The sequence below is a fragment of the Aedes aegypti genome, chromosome 2 (genome assembly GCF_002204515.2).
Source record: "Aedes aegypti strain LVP_AGWG chromosome 2, AaegL5.0 Primary Assembly, whole genome shotgun sequence".
NCBI classification, from domain to species: Eukaryota; Metazoa; Arthropoda; class Insecta; order Diptera; family Culicidae; genus Aedes; species Aedes aegypti.
In genome coordinates, this window is record NC_035108.1 from 320,784,264 (window position 1) to 320,807,400 (window position 23,137).

At 37.1% G+C, this 23,137-nt stretch overlaps 1 protein-coding gene across 3 annotated transcripts in view; it reads right to left on the reverse strand.

Annotated features, from left to right (window-relative positions):
* Positions 1-23,137, reverse strand: part of LOC5565277 (protein apterous) — a 237,238-nt gene that overhangs the window by 12,344 nt on the left and 201,757 nt on the right. For 2 of the 3 annotated variants that reach the window (XM_021845799.1, XM_021845798.1), the window contains one exon: positions 20,824-20,838. The exons of the other annotated variant lie outside the window; for it this stretch is intronic. In XM_021845799.1, coding sequence (XP_021701491.1) covers positions 20,824-20,838 — 15 coding nt within the window. The remainder of the gene's footprint in view (positions 1-20,823; positions 20,839-23,137) is intronic. 3 annotated transcript variants of the gene reach the window in all.

Genomic DNA, 23,137 nt, shown 5'->3' on the forward strand with positions numbered 1-23,137 from the left:
GGCCAACCAACCAACGTAATGATCATAAAAGTAATAAGATGTCTTCATTGCCGCCCCCTTCAACATCCCTCTCAAGAGTTCCCCAAAGCCACAGAATGGTGGCTGTATTTGCTGGTGGTTTTATGGCCGAAAATGTCGCTGCAGGTTGAAGAGCAAGAGGTATGCCCATTCGAAAGCCGCTGATAGCGAGCGCAATTTAAGTACCTGGCCAGGAGATTTGACTGGGGCGCATCGCACACTTCAGCATGTTCCTCGTAACTTACCACGAGTGTGGTGTCGCTCTGTCCCGACTAGAATCGAATAACTAGTTTTTTTAACGTTCCTAAATAATTTGACGTTTCTTTGTTGTAATTACAATAGGATTTGTTAAACATATTCTTATTTTGTTTGGCGAATTTAGTTATAATTTTTGTTTTAATCCCTTTTCTTCCATTTGGTCGGGTACTGCTCCATGAGCAGCACCTTGCTTTGGGTTAATGGTTGCTTGAATGGATTGCCCAGAATGGTGAAGGGTGATGATGATCTTGAAGGTCGCAGAAGATTTTTGTTGTTGAATTTATGATGCCGTTGGTTGTCTTAGTCGTCGTCATCACCAACGTGAAGCTGGGCGAGTCAACTTCTTCTTCTTGGCTTTACGTCCTCACTGGGACAGAGCCTGCTTCTCAGCTTAGTGTTCTTATGAGCACTTCCACAGTTATTAACAGAGAGCTTTCTTTCCCAAAGTTGCCATTTTCGCATTCGTATATCGTCTGGCAGATACGATTATACTCTATACCCAGGGAAGTGGTAGGGTTTTATGGAGTAATAAACATTTTGGCGCTTGAGAAGATTTGAAAGATGAAGATTCGCGGAAAAGAGAAGCTTTGCAGATGCGGTTACAACGGTTTTTCGAAGATAAGGGTTTTATCTTATCGTGCATGGTACAAGGGCTCTCAGGCAAAGGAGAATTTATTCAAACAGGTGATTCTGACGAAATGCAACCGATTTAGCAAATGGGAATTTTGAATATGCTTATAAGATCATGATTTCTACAATCGTTTATCTTCATTTTCTATCTTCTAACTCCAAGCTTCGACTTCCAATCATTAAATTTCAAAAATTTGGATGTTTAATCATGAACTTAGGCTTTTATCTCTAACCGACTAGTCTCGAGCAACGAAGTACTATTTACCTTTTTAAGAGTTGCTGAACCCATTGCCGTTTTCGAAAATATCATATCACGTCTAGTTTTTGAGATATTGACAGTTGAAAATGCAAAATTAGACTATTTCAGCCAATTTGCATGCAAGTTTACCAGCTTGTATGTCAATTCAATTGCTTTATTTGTCACACAATTTAAACTCTATGTGTATGTAATACTTATCAACAAAGTTTATAATACTTCCAAAGGATGATCAAAAGTTATTTTTTTGGTGGTTCAGAAAAGTATTGTATTTTTAAATATAACAGGAATGAAGAATTTTGTATGGAGACTGCAAACATGTTGAAAAAATCGATTGAATGTAAATTTTATCTTAAAATTTCAACTAAATTATATCTAAATCGAAAGTTTAAGTCCTATTTTGCACGTTTGGTGGTTTACACCACAAAAATGTTTGATAAATGATACTTTAAATTTCATGTATATATTGATGAAAACAGTGTTTTATACAACTTTGGCTACCTGTAGATAAAAATTGTGACGAGCTGAACATTTTTGAGAGCGGCTTCAGATCCAGCGACCCCAATCTACTAGAGACATATAATTTGATCCTTGAGGCACGCAAAAATGTAATTTTTGTTACGCTGTGTAATGTACCAAATAGAAATGTGCGACCATGTTGAACATCTAACTTTAAACTTTGTGCTTCTAACATCTGGATTTGAGCTTCGAACTCCCAATATCTAACTATAAGCAGCTTGCTAATCTTGTAACTCTCATTCAACTTTAAGTCTCGTGTTTCTTACTACAACCTTGAAGCTTCAAGCTGGGCACTGTATTTTGCAAGCATGGCGAATGGCTAGAGATGCTAGTATTAGAAAGTCAGCAGAAATTAATAACGCCAAACAATTTTTCGACTGGGCTGTGTCGCAAAAGGTGAAAGACCAATTTAAAAAAGATTGGGAACTTATCAACGCAACCGAAAATGACTTTTCAGAGGCTGAAAAATTTCTTCAGGAAAGATATTCTAACCTTGTTCCAATTCCTGGAACAAAAAAATATCATTCATTTGTACCAAAATACGAACGAAGCATTTTTGCTAGTGAATTCTCAGATGCACATGAAAACCAAGAAAAAAACAGCATGCTTTGTTCTTAATAATACAAAGAAACGAAAATCTTCTGGTGTTAGCAACCAAAGACAATCTTCCCGACAAAATAGATAGTATTAAGATGAAAATGTAAGTTATATACTGAATGATTGAATAAATAAAATTTAAAAAAAATGATAATAATCTTATTCGTTCCATAGAAATGAAAGAATCCCTTTTCAGTGTCATGAAAAATTGAGGCAGAAACAGTTTTTTCAGTTTTTCCTAGCGGTGTAATTTTTCATGAAAAATATCATCCATGCCGACTAATATTTCATTAAAACCAATCCCATATCTTTTTTCCAAATGTTTTAGAAAATTTGCAATTGCTTTGATAAATATCTTTGTTTTTCGGATGCTTCGATTGAAAAATGGGTTTTCAAAGAAAAGGCTTATATGGTCATTCCCCACAAAATTGGCCATAACTCAAAAACGAAAAAAAAAGTACATTTCAAAAATTTCAGCGATTAAAGCTTATGAAATTACCTTCTCAAAAATATATTTTTGAAAGTTTTCCACTAATTGGAACATAGTTTTACCGGCTTTTCTTTACGAATTTTCTCAACGGTGGAAAATTTTGTGGAAAACTGTTTCCAGTTATTTTCTTTTTATTCCTGAGAAAATTTGCTTTCATTTTCATAAAAAAAAAACTTTGTTTCTACGGTGCTTCTTTCTTGAGGTATGATTTTTCAAAGAAAAGGCTTAAAATGGCACATTTGCACATTTTTTTACAAAATTGGCCATAACTCAAGAACGAAAAAAAAGTACATTTCAAAAATTTCAGCGATTAAAGCTTATGAAATTATCTTCTCAAAAATATTTTTTTGAAAATGTTCCACGAGTTGAAGCATAGTTTTCTTTACGAATTTTCTCAACGGTGGAAAATTTTGTGGAAAACTGTTTCCAGTTCATATTCTTTTTATAATTCCTGAGAAAGTTTGCTTTCATTTTCATAAAAAAAATTGTTTCTACGACGCTTCGTTCTTGAGTTATGATTTTTCAAAGTAAGTAGTGTCAGAGGAAAACAAAAAAAAATCCAACTGAGTTTTCCGGGAAAATAAGCGACCCTGAATTTTTCTAAATTTTTTTTATTCATATATTGATGAGCCCTGCCTGTGGAAAATGTTTCATGAAAATCTGAGACCCTTCGGCCCACTTTGTACGGAAATAAAAAAAAATCCCCGTGTGAACAGATTTTGCATAAAAAGCGTAGAGAATGTCTGTAACGATAACTTTGAATTGAAGCGGAATGCAGTGCTTAGGATGATTAAGCAAAATCCTGAATTTTCAATCCAAAATATTGTTTTTTTACTTTACTTTTTTGAAGAAAGCAACAGTCGTTCTAGAAAATCAAAGCTCCGAACAAGTACGAAAATAGGATGCAAGAACAAAGCACGTTAGTAGTATCACGAATTTCTGACAAAATTTTTACTGTACCTAAATATTGTAGGCCTCCAAATATCCCAGAGCTTCCAGGGCTATCGTGGAGCAGTACCTTGTAAAAACAAAATAAAAGGTAAAAATGAAAGATATTTCAAAACAAGAGTGATTAAGAGTTGTTTCCAAAACTACACTCCCATGCAAAACTTTGGGTTCACCCCCTTAAACTTACAAAAATGTTTTATCCATATCTCTGTGATTACATGTCCAATTAACACTCTCTATGGCGTATTTGAAGAACAATGAATTACTCTTACGAGTTTCATTTAGACGTGTTATCACAGAGATGAGGACAGAACACTTTTGTATGCTTTTGAAGAGGTGAGCCCAAACTGCACAGGAGTGCACAGTGCCCTTGTGCAATACCTTTTACATGGAATCAACCGAAAAGTTTATGCATTTGAATGCTACAATGCAAAATGATGATTTTTTCATGTGAGTGTATTGTCAATTCACTTTTGTTTGCCATGAAATTGATTGGATTCTGAAATAAATTGAAACAATTTTTTACTGTGAGATTTACTTTGGCTAGATTTAGCTATGTACCAACCTTACGGTTGTTATTCGTCTGGAAGCCATTTGTTCAATTTTATAGTTTCACTTGTAACTCCATTGGTTATTTTATTTGCGATTTTAAATCAAGACATTTGTCCGAAAAGCTTGTAAAGTGCGTTCTCGAATACCTACTCTGCACCAGTAAGAGGTTACTTCGATTAACGACTTTCACATAAAAACATTCCTCAGTCCTCACACCTTAAGAATAGATATAAAGCCAACATGTTTGATCTAAAAATTAGCAACTTCTAAAAATATATTCAACATCCACCAAGAACCGGCATTCATGGTTCCAGTAACCTACTGCTTAGGTCCTGTTCCACGGCAATCGGATCAAACAATTATCGAAAGCGAACGCCTTCGCCTTGGGGGCACCTTCCCAAAGTATCACTGTCAGTTTTGTTGCCTCTCCTGGACTCAGACCCAGTCAGACTGGGTCGGTCTATTTGGCTGCACCACCGAAGCCGGTTATTATCGGTTCGAGTTCTTTTGATGCTTAGACACCGGTGGCGGCTACCGAATTTTTCTGCCGCCTTGAGAACGATCCCGACGACGACGAAGCACGATTCCCGTGGATATTCGAATGCGAGGGAGTAGCCAGACCCCAACAAGCTATGTTTAGCGGCGCTTTCGGGATGTTCACACCGCCCCGACAGTCCGTCAATAGCGTCCCGACCGCGCCCGTCCTTCAAGCGCGATCCTGTGTAATTTTCTTGCTACTTCAAACTTCTGTAGTTTGATGTTGTTTTACTTTTTGTGCTCACCGTTTGGATTTATGCTATTTAAGGTACCTAGAAAAGCTTTGGATTCAGATTGAAAACCATCTCCACGATTTCTACTCGTTTGTTTGATCTTAACCCGTATAGGCCTGAGTGAAAGCGAAAATACTAAAACCCTCACCATTCAGCGAATACTTAACGGATTCAAATAATTTTTTTTCGTATACTGGCCCACATATCTGGAACTCTGGAATACTTCTGTTGCCGGAGTTATCGCGGTGGGTCACTGGGTCAAGTCGGGTAGAAAAAGGCGATTTTTTGGGACATACCAAGTTACCTTTGTTTTTTTCCAATGGCATCAATTTTATTTTGCATAATTCAACAAGATCTAATATTCAACATTATAAATGAATAGTTTTGCACCGTTTAGAGTGTACAAGATGCGGCCACTTGGACTTAATGCCCTGAAGAACCGGCTCTAGATTTGTTAGGTACTAAACCGCTTCAAATCTCTAGAAGTGTAGATAGAACATAATAGTTCCCTAACATGCGATCCCATAAGCTTGACACAGATGTTAAAATACAAATTGTGCACTTTATCATAAATTTGAGGCATCCCGGGGACCCGAAAATGGTCATTTGTAGGATCAATCAAATGCAGTTGACATAATCATTAAATTTAATCGATTATCAGGATGTTTACGCTGATGCGTTTTTCTTTAAACTCCTTGATATAGTGGCCACATTATAGCAGATTCTGTAAATTATCTGTGACTTGAAATTCGCCTACTTCCAGGGGCACAGAAGTACAGAACCCTTGTCACCCGACCTGACCCAGTGATCCACCGCAATAACTCCGGCCACAGGAACATTCCCGAGATTCTTTGACTACTTTTAGAAACTAGATATGTGTACGAGTATACTGACAAAAAATAATTGAAATCCGTTAAGCATTCGCTGAGTGGTGAGAGTTTTAGTAAATTTTCTTTCACTCAGGCCTATACGGGTTAACCAACTCCAGTCAGCTTGTAGGAAACTGGCTATATACGCCTGTTTCCTGGTTCTAATCATGTCCCTGTTACATCTCATGTTTCCGATGAAGCGATTCTTAATCATACCATATTGACACATATGGAGTTGTTCAGTAATCCAATCAGCATGGTTATTGAATGAGAAAACGCATTCAAAAACTAGGATTATGATGCATGGATTTTTCTTTTGATTTCAATTTTAATTTTTATTCGTTTTCAAGATCGACTCATAAAATTGCAAAAAAAAAAATCTTTTGAGACTACTTTAATTCCATTTTTACCCTAACGTTTAGAACTCGTGGCGGTGCAACAAATTGCTGTAGAAAAGTAAGAAAGAAGGCAAAATGAAAATTTGACATAAAACTATTTTTTCGATCATAACTTAGGTATTATTAAGATAATCAGTAACTTTGATTAACTGATTTCATCACTGTTTCCCCCGACTGAAGTTTGGAGGCATAGATCTAGGCACTTCTTCTTACCCAAAATTCAACTTGTCGAACGGTTTGACTTGTTGCTCTTCAAAGATGCCTCCTTTTTTCTCTCTATTCAAACAAGGCATGGTCTTCGGTGGTGCCTTCGGCTACTGGATTCCGAATCTACCCGACCGACCGGCGCTCGACTTCACTTGCCGGCTCCACATTGAGGTTATACACATCACCGAAAAAAAACTAACCGTGGGAATAGTTGGTGTGTGGATCTTTAACGGGGTGACTATAAAATAAAGAGTCTTGCGCGCTAGTCACGGAGAAGGGACCGCCAACTTGAGAAGCTCTGAATGGGCTGTGATGCTGTGAACTGAGATCGACAGCCGTCAAACAGTGGTCCAGATTTTTAAAAAGTGGTAAAAAAATATATTCTGTGGTGATCTCCTATTTCTAGGCAACAATGGCACCTGCCATGTCAGAATGCTGACCAATGAAGGGAAGGGGGAGAATTGACGAAGCATTTAAAACAGGCCCACAATAGTCTGGATATACTCCTGCATCTACGCCAGTTCATGCGGGATAGTGTAGGAGTGGTAATTTTATGGCAGTTTTGTCAGCATACTGCCTATGTATCAGGCTTAAGGGAAGGTGTGTTATAATGATGAAAGAATGAAAATGTAGGGAAACTGTTTTATGTCTGTCTGTAACAAATTCTATGAATGAATAGATCAACTGTGATAGATTAAGCGTGGTAGAAAGAAGCAAGTGCAAGAAACAACTACAAAGTATAGTCGAAGCTCGTTATAACGACAACTTTTCTAACGACAAAAGCTCTCTATAGCGACATTTTTCGGTCCCATGAAAAATGTTTCAAAGTTATATCTATTCTCTATAACGACTTTTCTCTATTGCGACGGTCCCTTGCGATGTCGTTATAACGCGCTTCGACTGTATGAAGAAAGGGACGGGCCTGGGATTGAACCCATGACCTTCTTCTTATGAAGCAGAAGAGGTAGCCATTAGACCACCAACCCCGTAACAGTATGTGAAACAGCAATTCTGTTGTATAAAAACAAAAAATTGTGATTATGCCCAAAATAGGATCTGCAGCATGTTTCACAACACTTGCTATTGAAAAAATTGGAAAATATTAAGAATACGACATTTTGGCTATGTTTTCTTGAATCTGAACCACTGTGACGCAGCGGGATCTTTTCAAACGCTCTCTCTATCCAACGAATGATCTTTTCTCGTTTTATTCACCACAGTCGTCATTTGATGCTGTCGAAGCCGACGACGGCAAGGGGCAAAAGTTGAATGAAAGTTTTACGTTGTGTGCCATAAAAAGCGATAAGCGATGTGATGTTTTGCTTGATGATGGTTTGGAGATTTTATGTCACTACAATGACGCTGATGGTCGTGATTTCTTCTGAAGTGTTCATCGGCAGTAAACCGAGATGGATCTCAAATGGCAGCGATTAGACAAGCCGTGTGAGGAGAGTAGCTCGGAGGAGTCTGAACTCTATTCTGATGTAAGCAACTTCCGGAAGTGGTTTTGGTCGGAGCTTCTGTCCGATGTTTGAGAAAATCTCTGTAAATTCTTCTGCTCCTTTCTATACTTCGTCAATGGAGGTCACCTATTCTTTCAACTTTTTCATATCCTCTGCAAGAAACTACCAGAGAGTAGCTTATCATTCTTGGTTGATATATTTAACAAATGTTTTCAGTTGGAAAATTTTCCTGACAAATGGAATTGGTTGTACCAATTTTTAAACCAGATAAGAACTTGCGGAAGCTTCTAGTTATCTTCGAACACTCATCAACTTTTACTAGTAAAAAAATTGATCCGATCCAACAAACCTGATGGCTATCCTACTGGTCTTGCTCTTCTAGACATAGGAGAAGCATTCGACAGTGGTATGAAGGCTTGATCAAAAAAATTAAAAGATGCTTCAATTTTCCACCATACATTCAGAATAATTCAAAGTTATCTGTCAAATCGTACACTTCAAGGTAATCATCAGAACTGCAAGTCTGAAAGACTTCACGTTCCTCAAGGCAGCATTTCGGGGCCAATATTATCAAATATTTTCACGTCAGACTTACTTGAATTATCTCACGGATGTCAAAAATCTTTGTTAGCAAATTACACATGTCTCTCCGTTAATGGACGAAGCCTGAGTGTCATCTGTAGTAGATTGCAAACAAGTTTGGATATTTTTTCTTCATTCTTGCAAAAATAGAAGATTTCTCCTAATGCTTCCAAAACTCAACAAATGATATTCCCAAATAAACCAGAAGGCATTAATTTGAAACCTTCAAGTAGATATGTTGTCACGATAAGAGGGGTTCAAATAAATTGGTCAGATGATGTTAAGTATCTAGGGCTCATGCTAGATAAGAATTTAGCTTTCAAAAATAACATTTTAGGGAATTCAAGCCAAATGTAATATATATGTAAAATTTCTTTATCCACTTATTAAAAGAAAATTAAAACTTTGTCTTCGGTACAAATATTTGATCTTCAAACAAGTTTTTTGGACAGCCATGTTGTATGCAGTACCAATATGGACTAGCTTTTGTAATACCAGGAAGAAAGCTCTGCAGAGGATTCAAAATGAAATTTTGGAATGGATTCTGGAGTTTCCTCTCTGGTACAGTTCTAATGAGTTACATTAAATATCCAAAATGTCCAAAATGTCGAATAAAATTATTATCATTCTAGACAAAAATCTTTGCGAGGAAGAAGGAAACGCGAATAGAATAATTTAAGATAGTTTGACATGCAAATGTACCGCATTTGCCATTCATATGTAGAACGCAAAATTATGAATGAATCACTACTCGACGCAAATCACCTAAAGCCCTTGACCAACATTCCAAATCATTTCTTCCAATCCACTTCCGCTGGGACTTCAAAAAAAATCTAAATACCAACACAAGTAGCCTCATTAGCCTAAAAAGATCGCACCGATATACGCCCGAGGCCAACGAAATACAATTCGACTCACCGACCGCCCGAAAAAAGCTGCGTGTCTCTGAGCCAGTGATAATTTCCCCGAGACGGATTCCTTCCTTCCCGGAATCGAACCCGGAGGCGGGAAACCAGACAGTCACGATCGACATCACGGTTCCAGCTCTGGCTTCAGCGAAGCATATGCCATGAATTATGATCGTTTTGAGACGACAGTTCCAGCGTGAGGTAAAGAGGTAATCGAGCGTATTTCTTCGGGGTAGGGAATCTGGTATCATCCACTCCCCGGCTTTGGGACAGGAACAGAAGCCCAAAACGGCAGCCGTTTATCTTTATTAGCACCGAAAATAGAGAAACCTGGAAAGGGATCTATTTTTTCCGAGATAAATGGTATTGCCTTCATGGGTTGGAGTAATTCCAGCTCAAAACGCATATCGCATAGATGTATATTTTTTTACAAATTGAATAAACGTTTGTGCAATTTTTAAGGTACCACCCCTTATGACTTTTAAAATCAAAATTTTGCTCAATTTCCTAGAGAGCGTTTTGAAACAGTATAATCAAATCAAAAGAAATAATTTGTAATTCAAAACGGTATACATTTGAACAACTAGCGTAAAGCTAAACATTACATATACATACTTTGCAATTAGATTAAATGGACAAACTGATGTGAAATTTGCGAAAAAATTACACGTCTTCTCGGTGAGAATCGAACTCACGATTCCATGTTCACTAGACAGGTCGCATAGCCCCTACACCACGAGAGGACTCATGAACGCTGAAGTTAAACTGAATCCGATTTCAACTGATGCTCATCCAAATAAAAATAATAATCGGTCTGAAAATGCCATTCCAATTTGCGTTCTGAGCTGGAAATGCTCTCTATGCCCCTGTCGCACCTTGAGCCGAAATGGTTCCAAGTCAAGAAGTTAATAAACATATCATAAATATGGTTCAGAGGAGGATCGGACTCAAACAGAAGGTGGGAAGATGTGGGCTCACACGCAATGAGCCGAATCCCTCAGCACTGGGTCGGGCACGATCGGTTCTAGATGTTTATCGTACGCTGGGTTCGGAGGGAATAACAAAGTGAAAATTGAAACAGAACAAAGTGATGATATTGTGCCTTGGGTTGGCCTATTATTTGCTGATTTACGCAGCAGCAGCAGCCACATGTTGATCTGCTATGCCGTGAAGGCGGAGGAAATTGAATAGCTTTGAACATGCTTTCAATTCAAACAAATAAATAGGAATGTAGCAAATGAACTTTTATTTCTCTAATTTTCCCAAATTGTGTGTTGTGAAGTTTTTTGACGTCTTAATTTTTTTTTCCTATAAAAATAATGTGAAATTTATGAATCAAGTTCAATATGGTAATAACAGGTGTTCAGAAACTTTTGATTCTAAACAAGAATTCAAATATATACCTTCGAGACAGGAATCTTCATTAAAATTCTTTACAAATAGTTCATTTTGTTCAAATAATCGTATTTCTGTCAGAAATTAGGAAAAATCCACTGGAAATGTTACAAAAAATTGACATAGACAATTTTAAAAGTGATCAATTTCACCCAAAACGACGGTGCCGAAGTTGAGCTGAGGATTAGCGATTGAGAGATAAAGTTCGTTCTGTTGTTTTTCAGGGATGAGCTTGTGACTCAATTGTATAATTTAGAACAATTTCCTAGGCCTGACTGGCCGCCGCAGATATTCGGTCGACCTTCTGCCAGATCATCCCCCTCCCAGCCCTAGACGGAGGTCGAAGCAAAAAAAAGGAGGCAAAAAGTTACAGGGGCCTACCCGGTAGTTGATTACAGGGGACGTGTCTCATCGATCCGGTTGCCGATGTTATTCTTTCAATTTTACGAGCATGACTCGGTCAAAATATCATTTTGAAGATTTTATGCTGCTCTTCGGTTCGGTGGCGGATCTTGACTTTACGGTGTATACTTAGCCGATCGTAAAGTAGGCAATTGAATCGGAGCGCTTCGGGCTTTCGGATCGAGCCTGGTTGCTGAGCCTCTGAGCTAGCAGGAAGGGTTTGAACTTTTGTGATGCGAAGGGAGGTATGCAGTGGGGAAATAGAATTGAAATCATTCTAGACATAGAAAAAGTAATCGATAGTGTTTGACATAAAGGCTTGATTGTAAAATTAAAAAAAAAAATTTACATCATACATTGTTAGAATAATCCAAAGTTATTTGTCACGATTTGACACTTCAGGTTAATTATCAGAACTCCAGCTCTGAAAGACTTCCTGTAAGAGTTGGTGTTCCTCAAGGCAGCATTTTGGGACCAATATTATACAATATTTTCACATCTGATTTACCTGAGTTACTTCAGGGAAGTCAAAAATCCTTGTTTGCGGATGACACAGGCTTCTCCGCCAAAGGACGAAGTCTGCGTGTCATCTGTAGTCGATTGCAGAAAAGTTTGGATATTTTTCTTCATTCTTGCAAAAATGGGAGATTTCTCCTAATGCTTCCAAAACTCAACTCTTATTTTCACATAATCCAAAAGCTTTTTATTTGCAACCTTCAAGAAGACATGCTATCACAATGAGAGGGGTTTTAATGAATTGGCCAAATGAAGTTAAGTATGCTGGGATCATGCTAGATAAAAATTTAACTTTCAAAAATCACATTGAGGGTATTCAAGCCTAATGAAACAAATACATAAAATGTCTGAATCCACTTATTAGCAGAAAATTTGCCTTAAGAATAAGCTGTTGATCTTCAAAAAAGTTGTCAGGCCAGCCTTATTGTATATTGTACCATAACGGACTAGCTGTTGTAATACCAGTAAGAAAGCTCTGCAGTATTTCAACGCGAGCTAATTGCATACAAAATTTAAGCGATCTAAATCATCTAGGATTATTAAGGTGGTCGAAAGAAAATACTTACTTCGGAATGCAGTCTTTAGAAAAATAGAAACAAATTGGAAAGAATATTTCCTATATGGGCATGCTTTTTCTGCCAAAACATGTATGAGAACAGACTGAAGCCATAGACATTACAATAATGATGCTGAGATTGATGAAAAGGATGATTGGCCAAAGAACAACTGAGATCTAGCCTGCTAAAATTGACCAGTTTGTATGGAAAGTTGAATAAGTTACAAAAGTATTGTCCAAAACTGTATACACTAAATATCAGTCCAAAACTAGAAATATTTAAAAACAAATGCCCATACTGTTTGAATATGGCATAAAATATGTCAAACATATAATTTAAGTCATTAAAAATAGTCTTAGAGGTCTTGGCCCACATTTGTTCACTGTGAGCTGGTGAGTATGTATGCTTATATATCGTTTCAATGGGATTGTTAGGGATTGTTTACCACAGAAAACAAATCCTACTGGTTCACTTCAGCACATTTTCTTACGCATTCTTGAGTTGAGTTTGTGTTTTCTTTCGTGTATGAAATGCTGTAATAATCGATTTCGAACTTGAAATCTGGATTACCAGACTGTTTGAAGAATCTATTCCAATAATGAGTGATTTAAATCAAACCAAATATTCAGGCAAACCATCCTCAAACCAAAACAAACTAGCCAGCTGTCACCTGGTATTTCAACATAGCAAATGCAGTATTCTGACAGATTGAACCACCTCCCTATAAGATACCTTGTTTCAAACAGTGCAAAAAATCGTCTCCGCCAAAGTACTCAAGGGTACAGTCACTGTATTCACAGTGTGGCGAATAGGAAATCTCAAGAACTGGCAACGTGATAAACTCACTAAAATCGCTGGAAACTGAGCAAAAAGTTCAAGCTTTCAAGTAACCTTCTTGTTTGAACAATGAGAAAATAATATTTTTCTCGACCAACCAATGAGTCAATGAGAGTCAAATTTCGTCGAATAGTTTTGAGCTGCACTTCGTTTTAAACCCAATGATGTTTTGTTAATTTGTCATTTTATAATAATTATTATCTCATTACTCTCTGATTTTAATATATCTACGGTCACAATACTGCCCACCGATTCAAGCATTCTCTACCTGTAATGTTCGATTGGCTTTGATAGTTCTATCCGCCAGTGACTGTACTCAAGAAAGAAGATTAGTCTTTCTGTTCGTGAAACCTAAGACATGTCAGGTAAAAGTGCAAAAACGAAACCAATTGCCTGTCAAAAAAGACCAGCCTACTTTCACATCGTTGAGTTGAATTGCAACAGGGCACTTTGTAGCTAGCCAGGCCGTGCTGCTAGTTCATAAATTAGAGTTTTCACCGAATGTTTGAACATTTCGCATGAGGTTTTGATTCAAATCGTTTAAAATTAGATGTCAAGTTTACCGCATGTGTTTTTCAATGCTAAAATAACTACGAAATACTTAATTGAGAGCAAAATAATGGTGTTTTTTCAAAATTCCTCTAAAAGTATCGCCAGTTTTGAAAATGACCTGTTTTTTTTTAAGCTAACATCTTCTATTTTTTTATTTTTTTTTAAGACACTATACGTTAATGCTTCCAGTGGGCTATTTACCCTTTGAAGGAAGCACCACACTAGACAACGGACTAGCATGCAACGCCCAGTGGCACACGGTGTGCTGAAACACACATATTATCGAACTTGCATGAACCTCCGATATTTTTTCACTAAACGTTAGCCTTGGTAGACAAAAAAAGCTTGCGCCATATTAAAAAATCTTTCATCGGCAAAAATTTGAAAAAAAGTCAATTTTTGTACTTTTGCCCTTTCCCCATATAAGGATTTATAGGAGAAAATTAGAGATACACTAATATTAAAGAATTCTAAACGGTTAAAGACCATTCTGACATATCTTGAACACGAATGCATTATCAGATGTTTCAAATTGAGCATCATTTCTACCTGCACTCACGCAATATGACAGCCTATGGTAGTATGTCGTTTTATAACGACTTTACTTTTTGGCATAACCTTATATCACTTTAAAGTTAACACACTACAACTCATCAATCTAATACAGGCCTGCCTTAACTTTTTGGTTAATTTTAGACATAATTGGTTGATGCGTTCGCAATAATAGTCCGACCAGAGAAGTTATTAACTTTAATGAAAGCTTTGCATTATATCTGATTAATCCATGTATAAAAAATCGACATCATATCAAACTAGTGCTAGTGATGCAGATGAGTCGAGAAATTGGTGCAGTCCGCGGGCTGGATTGATTTTTGCCTGCATCGCTAGCAAAGTGTTTATTTAAAATTTATATAGGGAGCCGGATCCTATTCTTGGCACTTTTGATTCACTTCGGCAGTGGGGCCTATTTCGTCTGCGATTTACAGACTTCTTCAGTGTCGAGTGCTCGACTTTGGGCAGGCCTGATCTAATTCATGTTCCCAATTCTACTGAATAATTGGAATCACTGGAAAATATTGTTAAACATGAAGCTTTCTTAAGATAGTAGAAATGTCAATAAAATTAAGAATACACAGATATACAAATATATAGCTCTGTTTTGATTTTGTATGGCAGTTTCACTCCTACTAGCCTTGTTATTCACAATTATTTTGAAAGAATGAAAAATAAAGGAAGATATTTACGCCTCCATGAGTTCGAAGTCCTAAATAAAAGTGCGGGATTACATTGGAACGTTTTGCTTCGTGTATCCATGCATTGGATTTCCTATTCTAATTGGAAAACTCTGCCGCATACGTCAATATACAAGTACTGATTTGATTCAGCTATTATGATCAACTTCCTAGGTATGAAATTATCTTGATAAAGTCGCGACTCATGTTCATCCCTTTGAACCACGACTTCTTTGACACCTGCGTAAGAATGGAAAGAATAGCTAGCTATCCAGAAAAGAATAGTGATTTTTTATTATATTAAATACGGCATACCACCATGGGCTGGTCATATTGTATCAGTGTACGTAGGAAATGATGCTCAATTTGAAACATCTGATAATTTATTCGTGTTCAATGTATGTCAAATTGGTCGTTAACCGTTGAAAATTCATTAAAATTATTAAAATCTAATATTCTCCTATAAAACCTTATATTAGGAAAAAGCAAAAATTAAAAAATCGACTATTTTCAAATTTTTGCCGATGAAAGATTTTTTAATATGCCGCAAGCTTTTTTTGTCAACCAAGGCTATCTTTTAATGAAAAAAGATCGGAGGTTCATACAAGTTCGATAATATGTGTGTTTGAGCACACCGTGTGGCACAGTCGGAAAACATTTCTCTCGAAAAGTTTTTCTGTTTCTGAATTACAAACCAAAATTCAAAAGAGGTTGTTTGACATACTTAGTTGTAAAAGCAATTAAAATTTCAACAATGGATGAAAGCAAAGGATAGGCAACGCGTTAATTTAAATTTTGCCTCGGCCTGTAATTTTTTAGGTTTAGAGTTGTCTAGAATACAATCTACACTGGATTTTTGCAACATTTTCATCTAAATCCGTTTCAATAGTTCACCTCACCAAAATGAATTAATTTACGGTGCATTTAAAATGATATTACAAACAACAAAATTTCAAAAAAAAAATTGCACCAGACCCTCCGATGGATTCTTTTCATTTTAGCAGCAAATGAAAGAAGAAGACATGCCGATTTTTTTGTTATAAAGTTACATGAAAAAGACACCGTGAATATGCACGATTAAACGATTGTTGTCTTTTTAAAAAGTTCAAATATATTTCGGTAGGGTGGCTAAATAACAGGGTGGGTATACGACTGTCAACTACGAACAAAGCTCGCCTAACAATCATCTTTCACGCGGGCCGGCCCAAACAGCACAGGTCGAAAACGCGGGCCAAGCCAGGCAGCAAACACTGATGTTGCTCAATATTCAACCAACGGGATATCTAGCAGCGTTTTGAACCACACTAACACACTCACAAAACATGAATGGTAGACGTACCTCGTTGCGCATGGAGGGTACGATAAATAACAAGTTGATGTATTTGGCAAGTATGTTTTTATTTCATCAATCTACAACTTTGACAAATACACCGGTTTTGAAAATCGTCAAACGAACAAAACGTTCAGCGTCACCAAAATCGAAATGTTGAAGCAAGTTTTCTGGTCGATGTGACATATTTTTTAAAGTTTTCATTCAAAAACACTATGGGGCTCTGCGCTGTTTTGCGTTTGTATGGGATTTGGACATTTACTGGCCTTGTTGTTTACCTATTTGAAGGAGGAATGAAAGAGAGAGAATTTTTTTGTGAAACTCCGTTTTGTTCCAAACACGTACTATAGAGGAGTCCATGATGACGTCGTGGAAAATTCTCTTCCTCTGTTCCTCTTTTATCACGCCTAATTTACTCTCTTACCCTTTGACATACACTGCTGGAATTGTTACGATTTTTTTTATAAATAGAGTTTCGAGGCTATGTCAGTCGTGCAACGATCTATCCTGAGAGAGGGGAGAGTTGGATTTGATTGCAAGCTCCCAAAAGTCATCGTGAACCTGTCACTGTCACTGAAAACCGCACATTGGGTGGGCAGAGGTCAAAAATTTGACAAAAATAAGAGGAGATGTAAATAAAAAGAGGTTGGTCTCCTAAACTCTTAATTTTTAATAGTTGAATAATTAAACATTGTTAGTTGAACTCAAATTGCTAATGGAAAGTTTAGTTTTGTGTTATTTCCAAGGTTATTCCCCAATGTACCGTGCTTCTTCGAATCGTCAGAGAGTTCAAAAGTCGGACAGTGGCCTTTTTCACGGTGTTTTTTGAACTAAATTCCGATATTTCCGTCTAGAATCCATAATTGCGACGTCTTTTACATTCTCCATGCAAAAAAGTTGTAGGAATAATATATTTTGGAGAGGCTATCCGGGTTTCGAAGCTTCCGGACAATCCGAATCAAATCGGTACAATGAGATATGACAATTGTGTTTGCCTATATATGTAGATGCTATTTCTTAGTTGTCCAGAACAATTGAAGTTGCACATATATTTTATGAATGAGGCCCTGGATTAGTCACTCTCAAAGTGCGTAAATCGAGAGCTTTAAATCTAATAACGACACAGATCACGTCACAACACCAAAAACGTCACATTTATGCTTTAGTAAAACATGAATAATTGTTAAACTAATGGAATTAGAGGTTAAACTATTTTTCATACAAAATTTTGCATCTTTTCATAGGTGAAGAATTTTACTAGGGTTTAGTTTGATACCCACTATTCATTATTTAAACTAAGAACATATTTGAAATATAAAAAAATCGAATATTCAAAAAATCAGTATACAGAATTTGTTTACAAAACGTACTGTGAATAACATTCCCAGAAAGTTTGGATCCCTAGGGATCTGCAAAACAAAAAAAGGGTGTCACGAGATTTTACTGGTCTGTTTTTTTATGTTATTCTCAACGGGGCGAAAAGTTTGTTTTAACATCCTTAGCAACCATTTGGAGGTTGAGTCCCCAAATTTTCTAACAAACTGGAATTTTAGGACATCCTATCAAACAACCATTGTTACTTGAGACCGAAAATACCTCTACAGATCCCCGGCTTTCATGGGAAACGATATTGCGTTAGTTAGATAAGGTTAGAACACCAAACTTATTGAGTAACTTTTCATTTATGACTTTGCTTCCGTGAATCGCAAGTCAGTCCCATCTGCATTTTCGTCAAAAATGAGTTGAGTTCAGTTTTCAACATATTTTTCATTACTCTATCAGCTGCCCTAATGAGCTAATATGATTTGTTCGGAAAAAGTAGGAAAAATCAGCAAGTCAAATTGTCCCATAATGGAAAGTAACCGCATTTCAGTCCCACTACAGTTTTTCGCACCGTGTTGCACAAAAATGAACCGTGTTCTTAACAATTTTTTTTTTTTTTTTCAGAAAGATATCATAGTGAAAAGCTAATTGTGAAAGTTAGATCTGAACATGTTCCAATCCTCTGGAATGTTTTTGATATTCATATGGAAAACGAGTTTGGAAATCTCACATTACATTTCCTCAATGCCTACTTCTTACAGATGGGACTGACTTGCGATTCACGGCAGTTTGCTATATGGAAAATATGCAACTGAATACGACCCTTATCCCAAGACCGGAGAACAAGTGCAGTGATCGAGGCGCCCGGAATTCTTCCCCGTCACGCGGTTCGTTTCATGTCTGTTCTACTGCTGTTGAACCTACAATGACACAATTCAGCATCCGCCGGGGCCACGCCATTCGTGACTAGCGCAGGAGATCGCCGACCGACCACGAAACGAGAAAAAAACACACCGGTCAAGAAGCACCAAAGCTTCGGGGCCAACCCTTGAGGCAGTGCACATTTTTTTGTTGTTGTTGTTGGCCCGAACGTACGCATCTTTTATTTCCATTTCATTTCCCGAAAATGAAACAACAAAAGGAAAATAAAACTTCCCAAAGGTGTACAATAAAAACTCAACTCAACCCGAAGAAAAAAGTCGGCTTTCCGAGAATGTATGTTCGCCTCTTTTTTTCCTGTCTTATTCTCTCGGGGAGATTCACCCTGTTGCAGCGCTTTTTTTTTTTTAATTCCTTTTCGAGTTAGTCAATAAACGATTCTTTTATTATTTGTACGATTTTTATGACTCCTTTATTATCTTTGGCCGCTGTTAACGGCTCGGTGCTAAACATATTAATACGAAAGCTTGAAATCTAACCGAAAACAACGAGCGATCACTCACTCCATCGTCGTCAGAGTTAAAGTCAGAAAGTCAGTCCGATATGAAAATCTAGACTAACATGTGAAGAGGGTGCTATAGCTTCAGCCGTCTATCACAGGCGAATTTTATTAAGTTCAAAAGAACTTTTCCTAGTAATAGATAGATGGGAGTCAGATACAGTACTGTCAGAAAAAAGTCTAGTACACGACACTGAAGACGGCCTTACAGTTGAGGTCGAAATACGCGAGAACTTGTAATTTTCCCAGTATTGCAGTGAATCATGCTGATACAAACCAAGGCAAAACAATTCTTTCTCATTGGGAATAATGCAATGAAACTATTACAGTGAATCATGCTGACACAAACCAAGGAAAAACAATTCTTTCTCAAGACGGCTATCGCATTACGCATTGAGATTTCGATAAATCTTGGTCGTTCATTGGGAATAATGCAATGAAACTATTACGTTCAGTTGCCTATATTAAAAATAAAACACTTTAACGTTATAATAAAATGTTTCACTAGAACGTCTAGATCTACGGGCATCTCTCTCCATACCTTCAGCATTATTAGATCTATATTATAGGTAAGTTCGAATATCCACCATAGTGGATCATTTATAGTTTGACGCGACGAATAATAGCGCTTGCGACGAAGTAGATCAAAACTTGACTTGACTTGAGATCCCAAAACTGTTTATACTTCATACCGTAGATTTAAAGTATATCGTTTCCTACGCCATGGACAGTGGGGCAAAGTTACAAAGGTTATTCCGTCCCTTCCACAAGTTAGTCTAGGATTCTGGTTTACCGAGGGAAAACATTCCGACAGCTTCCGATCGGAGTCAGTCAGTTGCGAGTGCGGTTCAAATTCGAATGCACAAAGAGCATCTGAGACCACGCTAATAGGTCGTGTCAATGTTTGCACGCCTGAAGCCGCCACGGTTGCCCGCCCATGAATTATGGAAACTGGATACATATTTGAGATCTGACGGTGTATCATGGCTGTGAAGCTGTCTGGTTGCTCTCGGTTGTTAGAGGAGTTTTCACGCGATCCATTTGTCGGTCGGATCAGATCATCGCTACACTCATCACCTAGGTTATTACGATTATGATAAAGAAAAATGATATGAATCGCCTTAATGTTCTTTGTAAAGCCGCGATGGAGGTCGTGATAAATATTTATCAACTAGTCACGCACGATTTGAGATAAATGGTGTTCCTGAGTGGAAGCTACTTCGATTGATTAATTATAAGATAAATGACGCAAATTGAATCTGACTGATTGACTTGCTAATTGATTTCGAGAGCAAATCAGTCATTCTGCTCACATTGTTCAATAATGTGCACTATATTGAATAATAAATATTTGATGATCTAAGCAGTTAACCTTTATATTATAGGCACTGATATCCTGAGACATGCTTTACAGTAAGCCAATGTTTCTAACTGATTGTCACACATTTGCAGTGCGAAATGTTTCCTTATAGCCATGACCGAATTTAAGGGAGGGAGGCTGTTTTACTCATAACTTTTGAAAAACGGTATCCATTGCCACCTTTCATTGCTTGACCCTGGGTGCTCAAAAAAAAAAAAACGATATTTTTACAATTAACAATCTCAATCGAATCATTTGTATTGAAATCGATGTGAATTTCAATTTCTTCATACGAAACACGAATGCATAATTGACAACAATTCCAAAGTAATATTTCACTTAATAATTGACTGAGGATGGGTGGATAAATATAAATAGATAGATAGGAATCATAGTATTAAACTTGTTCTACTTACATGATCCCTTGAAAACTGAAAGACATAAAACACGATATAAATTTTCAAACATTATCATAGTTAAATAGTGAAGAAATATCAGTTAACGCCATTGCATATGAACATTACGTGAGGCTGAATAAAAACTTTTGCAATAAATGGAACTGCAAAGAAAGGTGGGAACTCTTTACTGTCTGTGTAGTATTTTCTACGACTAATGACATCCCGAAGTAGTCTTATGTGATAAGGGATGGTACACAAATTGTGTCACGCTAAATTTCAACTTTTTCGACCACCTCCCCCCCCCCCTTTGTCACACTTTTTGTATGAGTCCTCCGAAAATTTTGTAAGGCTTGTCACGCTTAGCTCGACCCCCCCCCCACCCTTGGAGCGTGACGTAATTTGTGCATGATCCCTAAGTTACCTGAACAATTCCATGTATTACGAATTTATAGTCGTTAAAAATATTTTAAACGGATGGTATAAGTTCAAAACTTTTTAATCTGAAATTACTGCCTGGTGACAAGTTCAAATATATGGAAAAATAAGAAATTAAAAATCTTTTTTAAGTTAATGGTGACCCATCATTCAAATAGGGTGGGTGTACCCTTAGTAGACTTGTGTCGCACTAGTGTCTTTTAACGGCCGTTTTGCTGTAAACTGTAGGAAAATATTATTTTCTATGAAGCTCAAAAGCTAATCACCATTGATTTACAGCTCGAATTTGTCCAAACAGTTATTGAAGTTTTTAGATTCGATTAGTGCACCTACAGTAGCACTACCGGAAGAAACTTTTTTTATTATACTAAATAAATGGACAACTAAGAACTCATCTACATCATTTAAAAGCTGTTGATTTATTTTTCACAGGAAACATAAAAAAGCTTTGTTAAAATATGACTTTCATTTGAGTTTTACCTGCGCCGTGAAGCTAGTGCTACTATAGAAACAGAAATTAGAATAAGTAGTGCTACAATAGGCACATGTGTGCCTACAGCGGCTGAAGCGACATAAAACCATTCGATCAAACCTCCTCCCGGCATCACTCAATATTCTTCAATTTTCGCCACCCGTAATCATTAACATAAGTAGCAATAGCCGGGAGGTCAAATTGCCACTGGAACAATTATCGATAATAATCGCTCGCCTAGTGCAATTGCCACACGCGAAAATTTTCTTGGGGGAGGGACCCGAAGATTCCCTCACTCGCTAGCCTGCGTTCCGTCGTCACGAACTGCACATTAAATATTTATTTATTTCCCTCGGGCTTCAGTGCGGATCCTATTCAATAAATATTCCATGCTACCCCTCCCTCTAGAGCCATTTCGCGCGCAAGTCAACCGCATACAGGTCCAGTTTTTCAACAAGCTGGCAAGAACCCAATTGAACATAGTTTTGAATAGAATGAGAAATTCAACAATTCATCTTTCATTCTATTTGATAAACACACATACAAAAATGTATGCACTTAAAAAAAAAAGTTTAACATAATGTTTGGACGCTCAATAGCTGCACTTGTCCAAAAACCTTATTATTTTAATCAAAACTCTTCTATTTTATCTTCATTAAAACTTTTTCAAGACTATACACTAAAGATGTATTTCGTTTTATACAGTGAAATCATTTTACAACGAAACAGTCGCATAGCATGTATTCTACCAACTTTGTGACTAAATTCAATTCCTTAGTAAAAACAAACAATTGCCATATTGTACCCTGAGGGGAGCGGTCTCGTACATTCTGAACATTCAATTTGATTCCTATATTTTCTACCAGTGCTACCTGTTGTTTGTTTGCTTGTCTCGCAGGAAACCTTTTTTTAGGTTCACACTTAAAATACTTTACACAAACCTGGTGCAGTTTGATGTTGACCGAATGTTAGTTAGAAATATATTTTACAAAAGATAAAAAATATACCCATAATTAAGACCAAGTATAACGTTTCCTCAACAGTTGGCAGTTTTTTTGTGTTGCTTAAAATGTATAACCTATTTTAGCGTGACGAAGTGATGATCGCACACTCCTAGACATACTCGAATCATTTTTAAGAAAATTTTAGCTTGACAGCAGCCTGACTGCTTGTTGATATCCAATTCGCACCCCCCAGATTGTACCCAGCCTTTTGTAATCTTTAGTGCAGTCTAGGTTCGTGAATACTCAGGGATTGAATTTTGAGTAAATTGAGAGTATCTCTTACTTATTGTTGCCTGTAACAACTATGGTCCGCAGCACATCATTAAAGTCTGTTTATCATCTCCTGCTTCAGACCTGATTAGATTGGGGGGATAACAGTGCATGATAAAACTCTTCTGAACAAGTTCCAAACCTGGGGGAA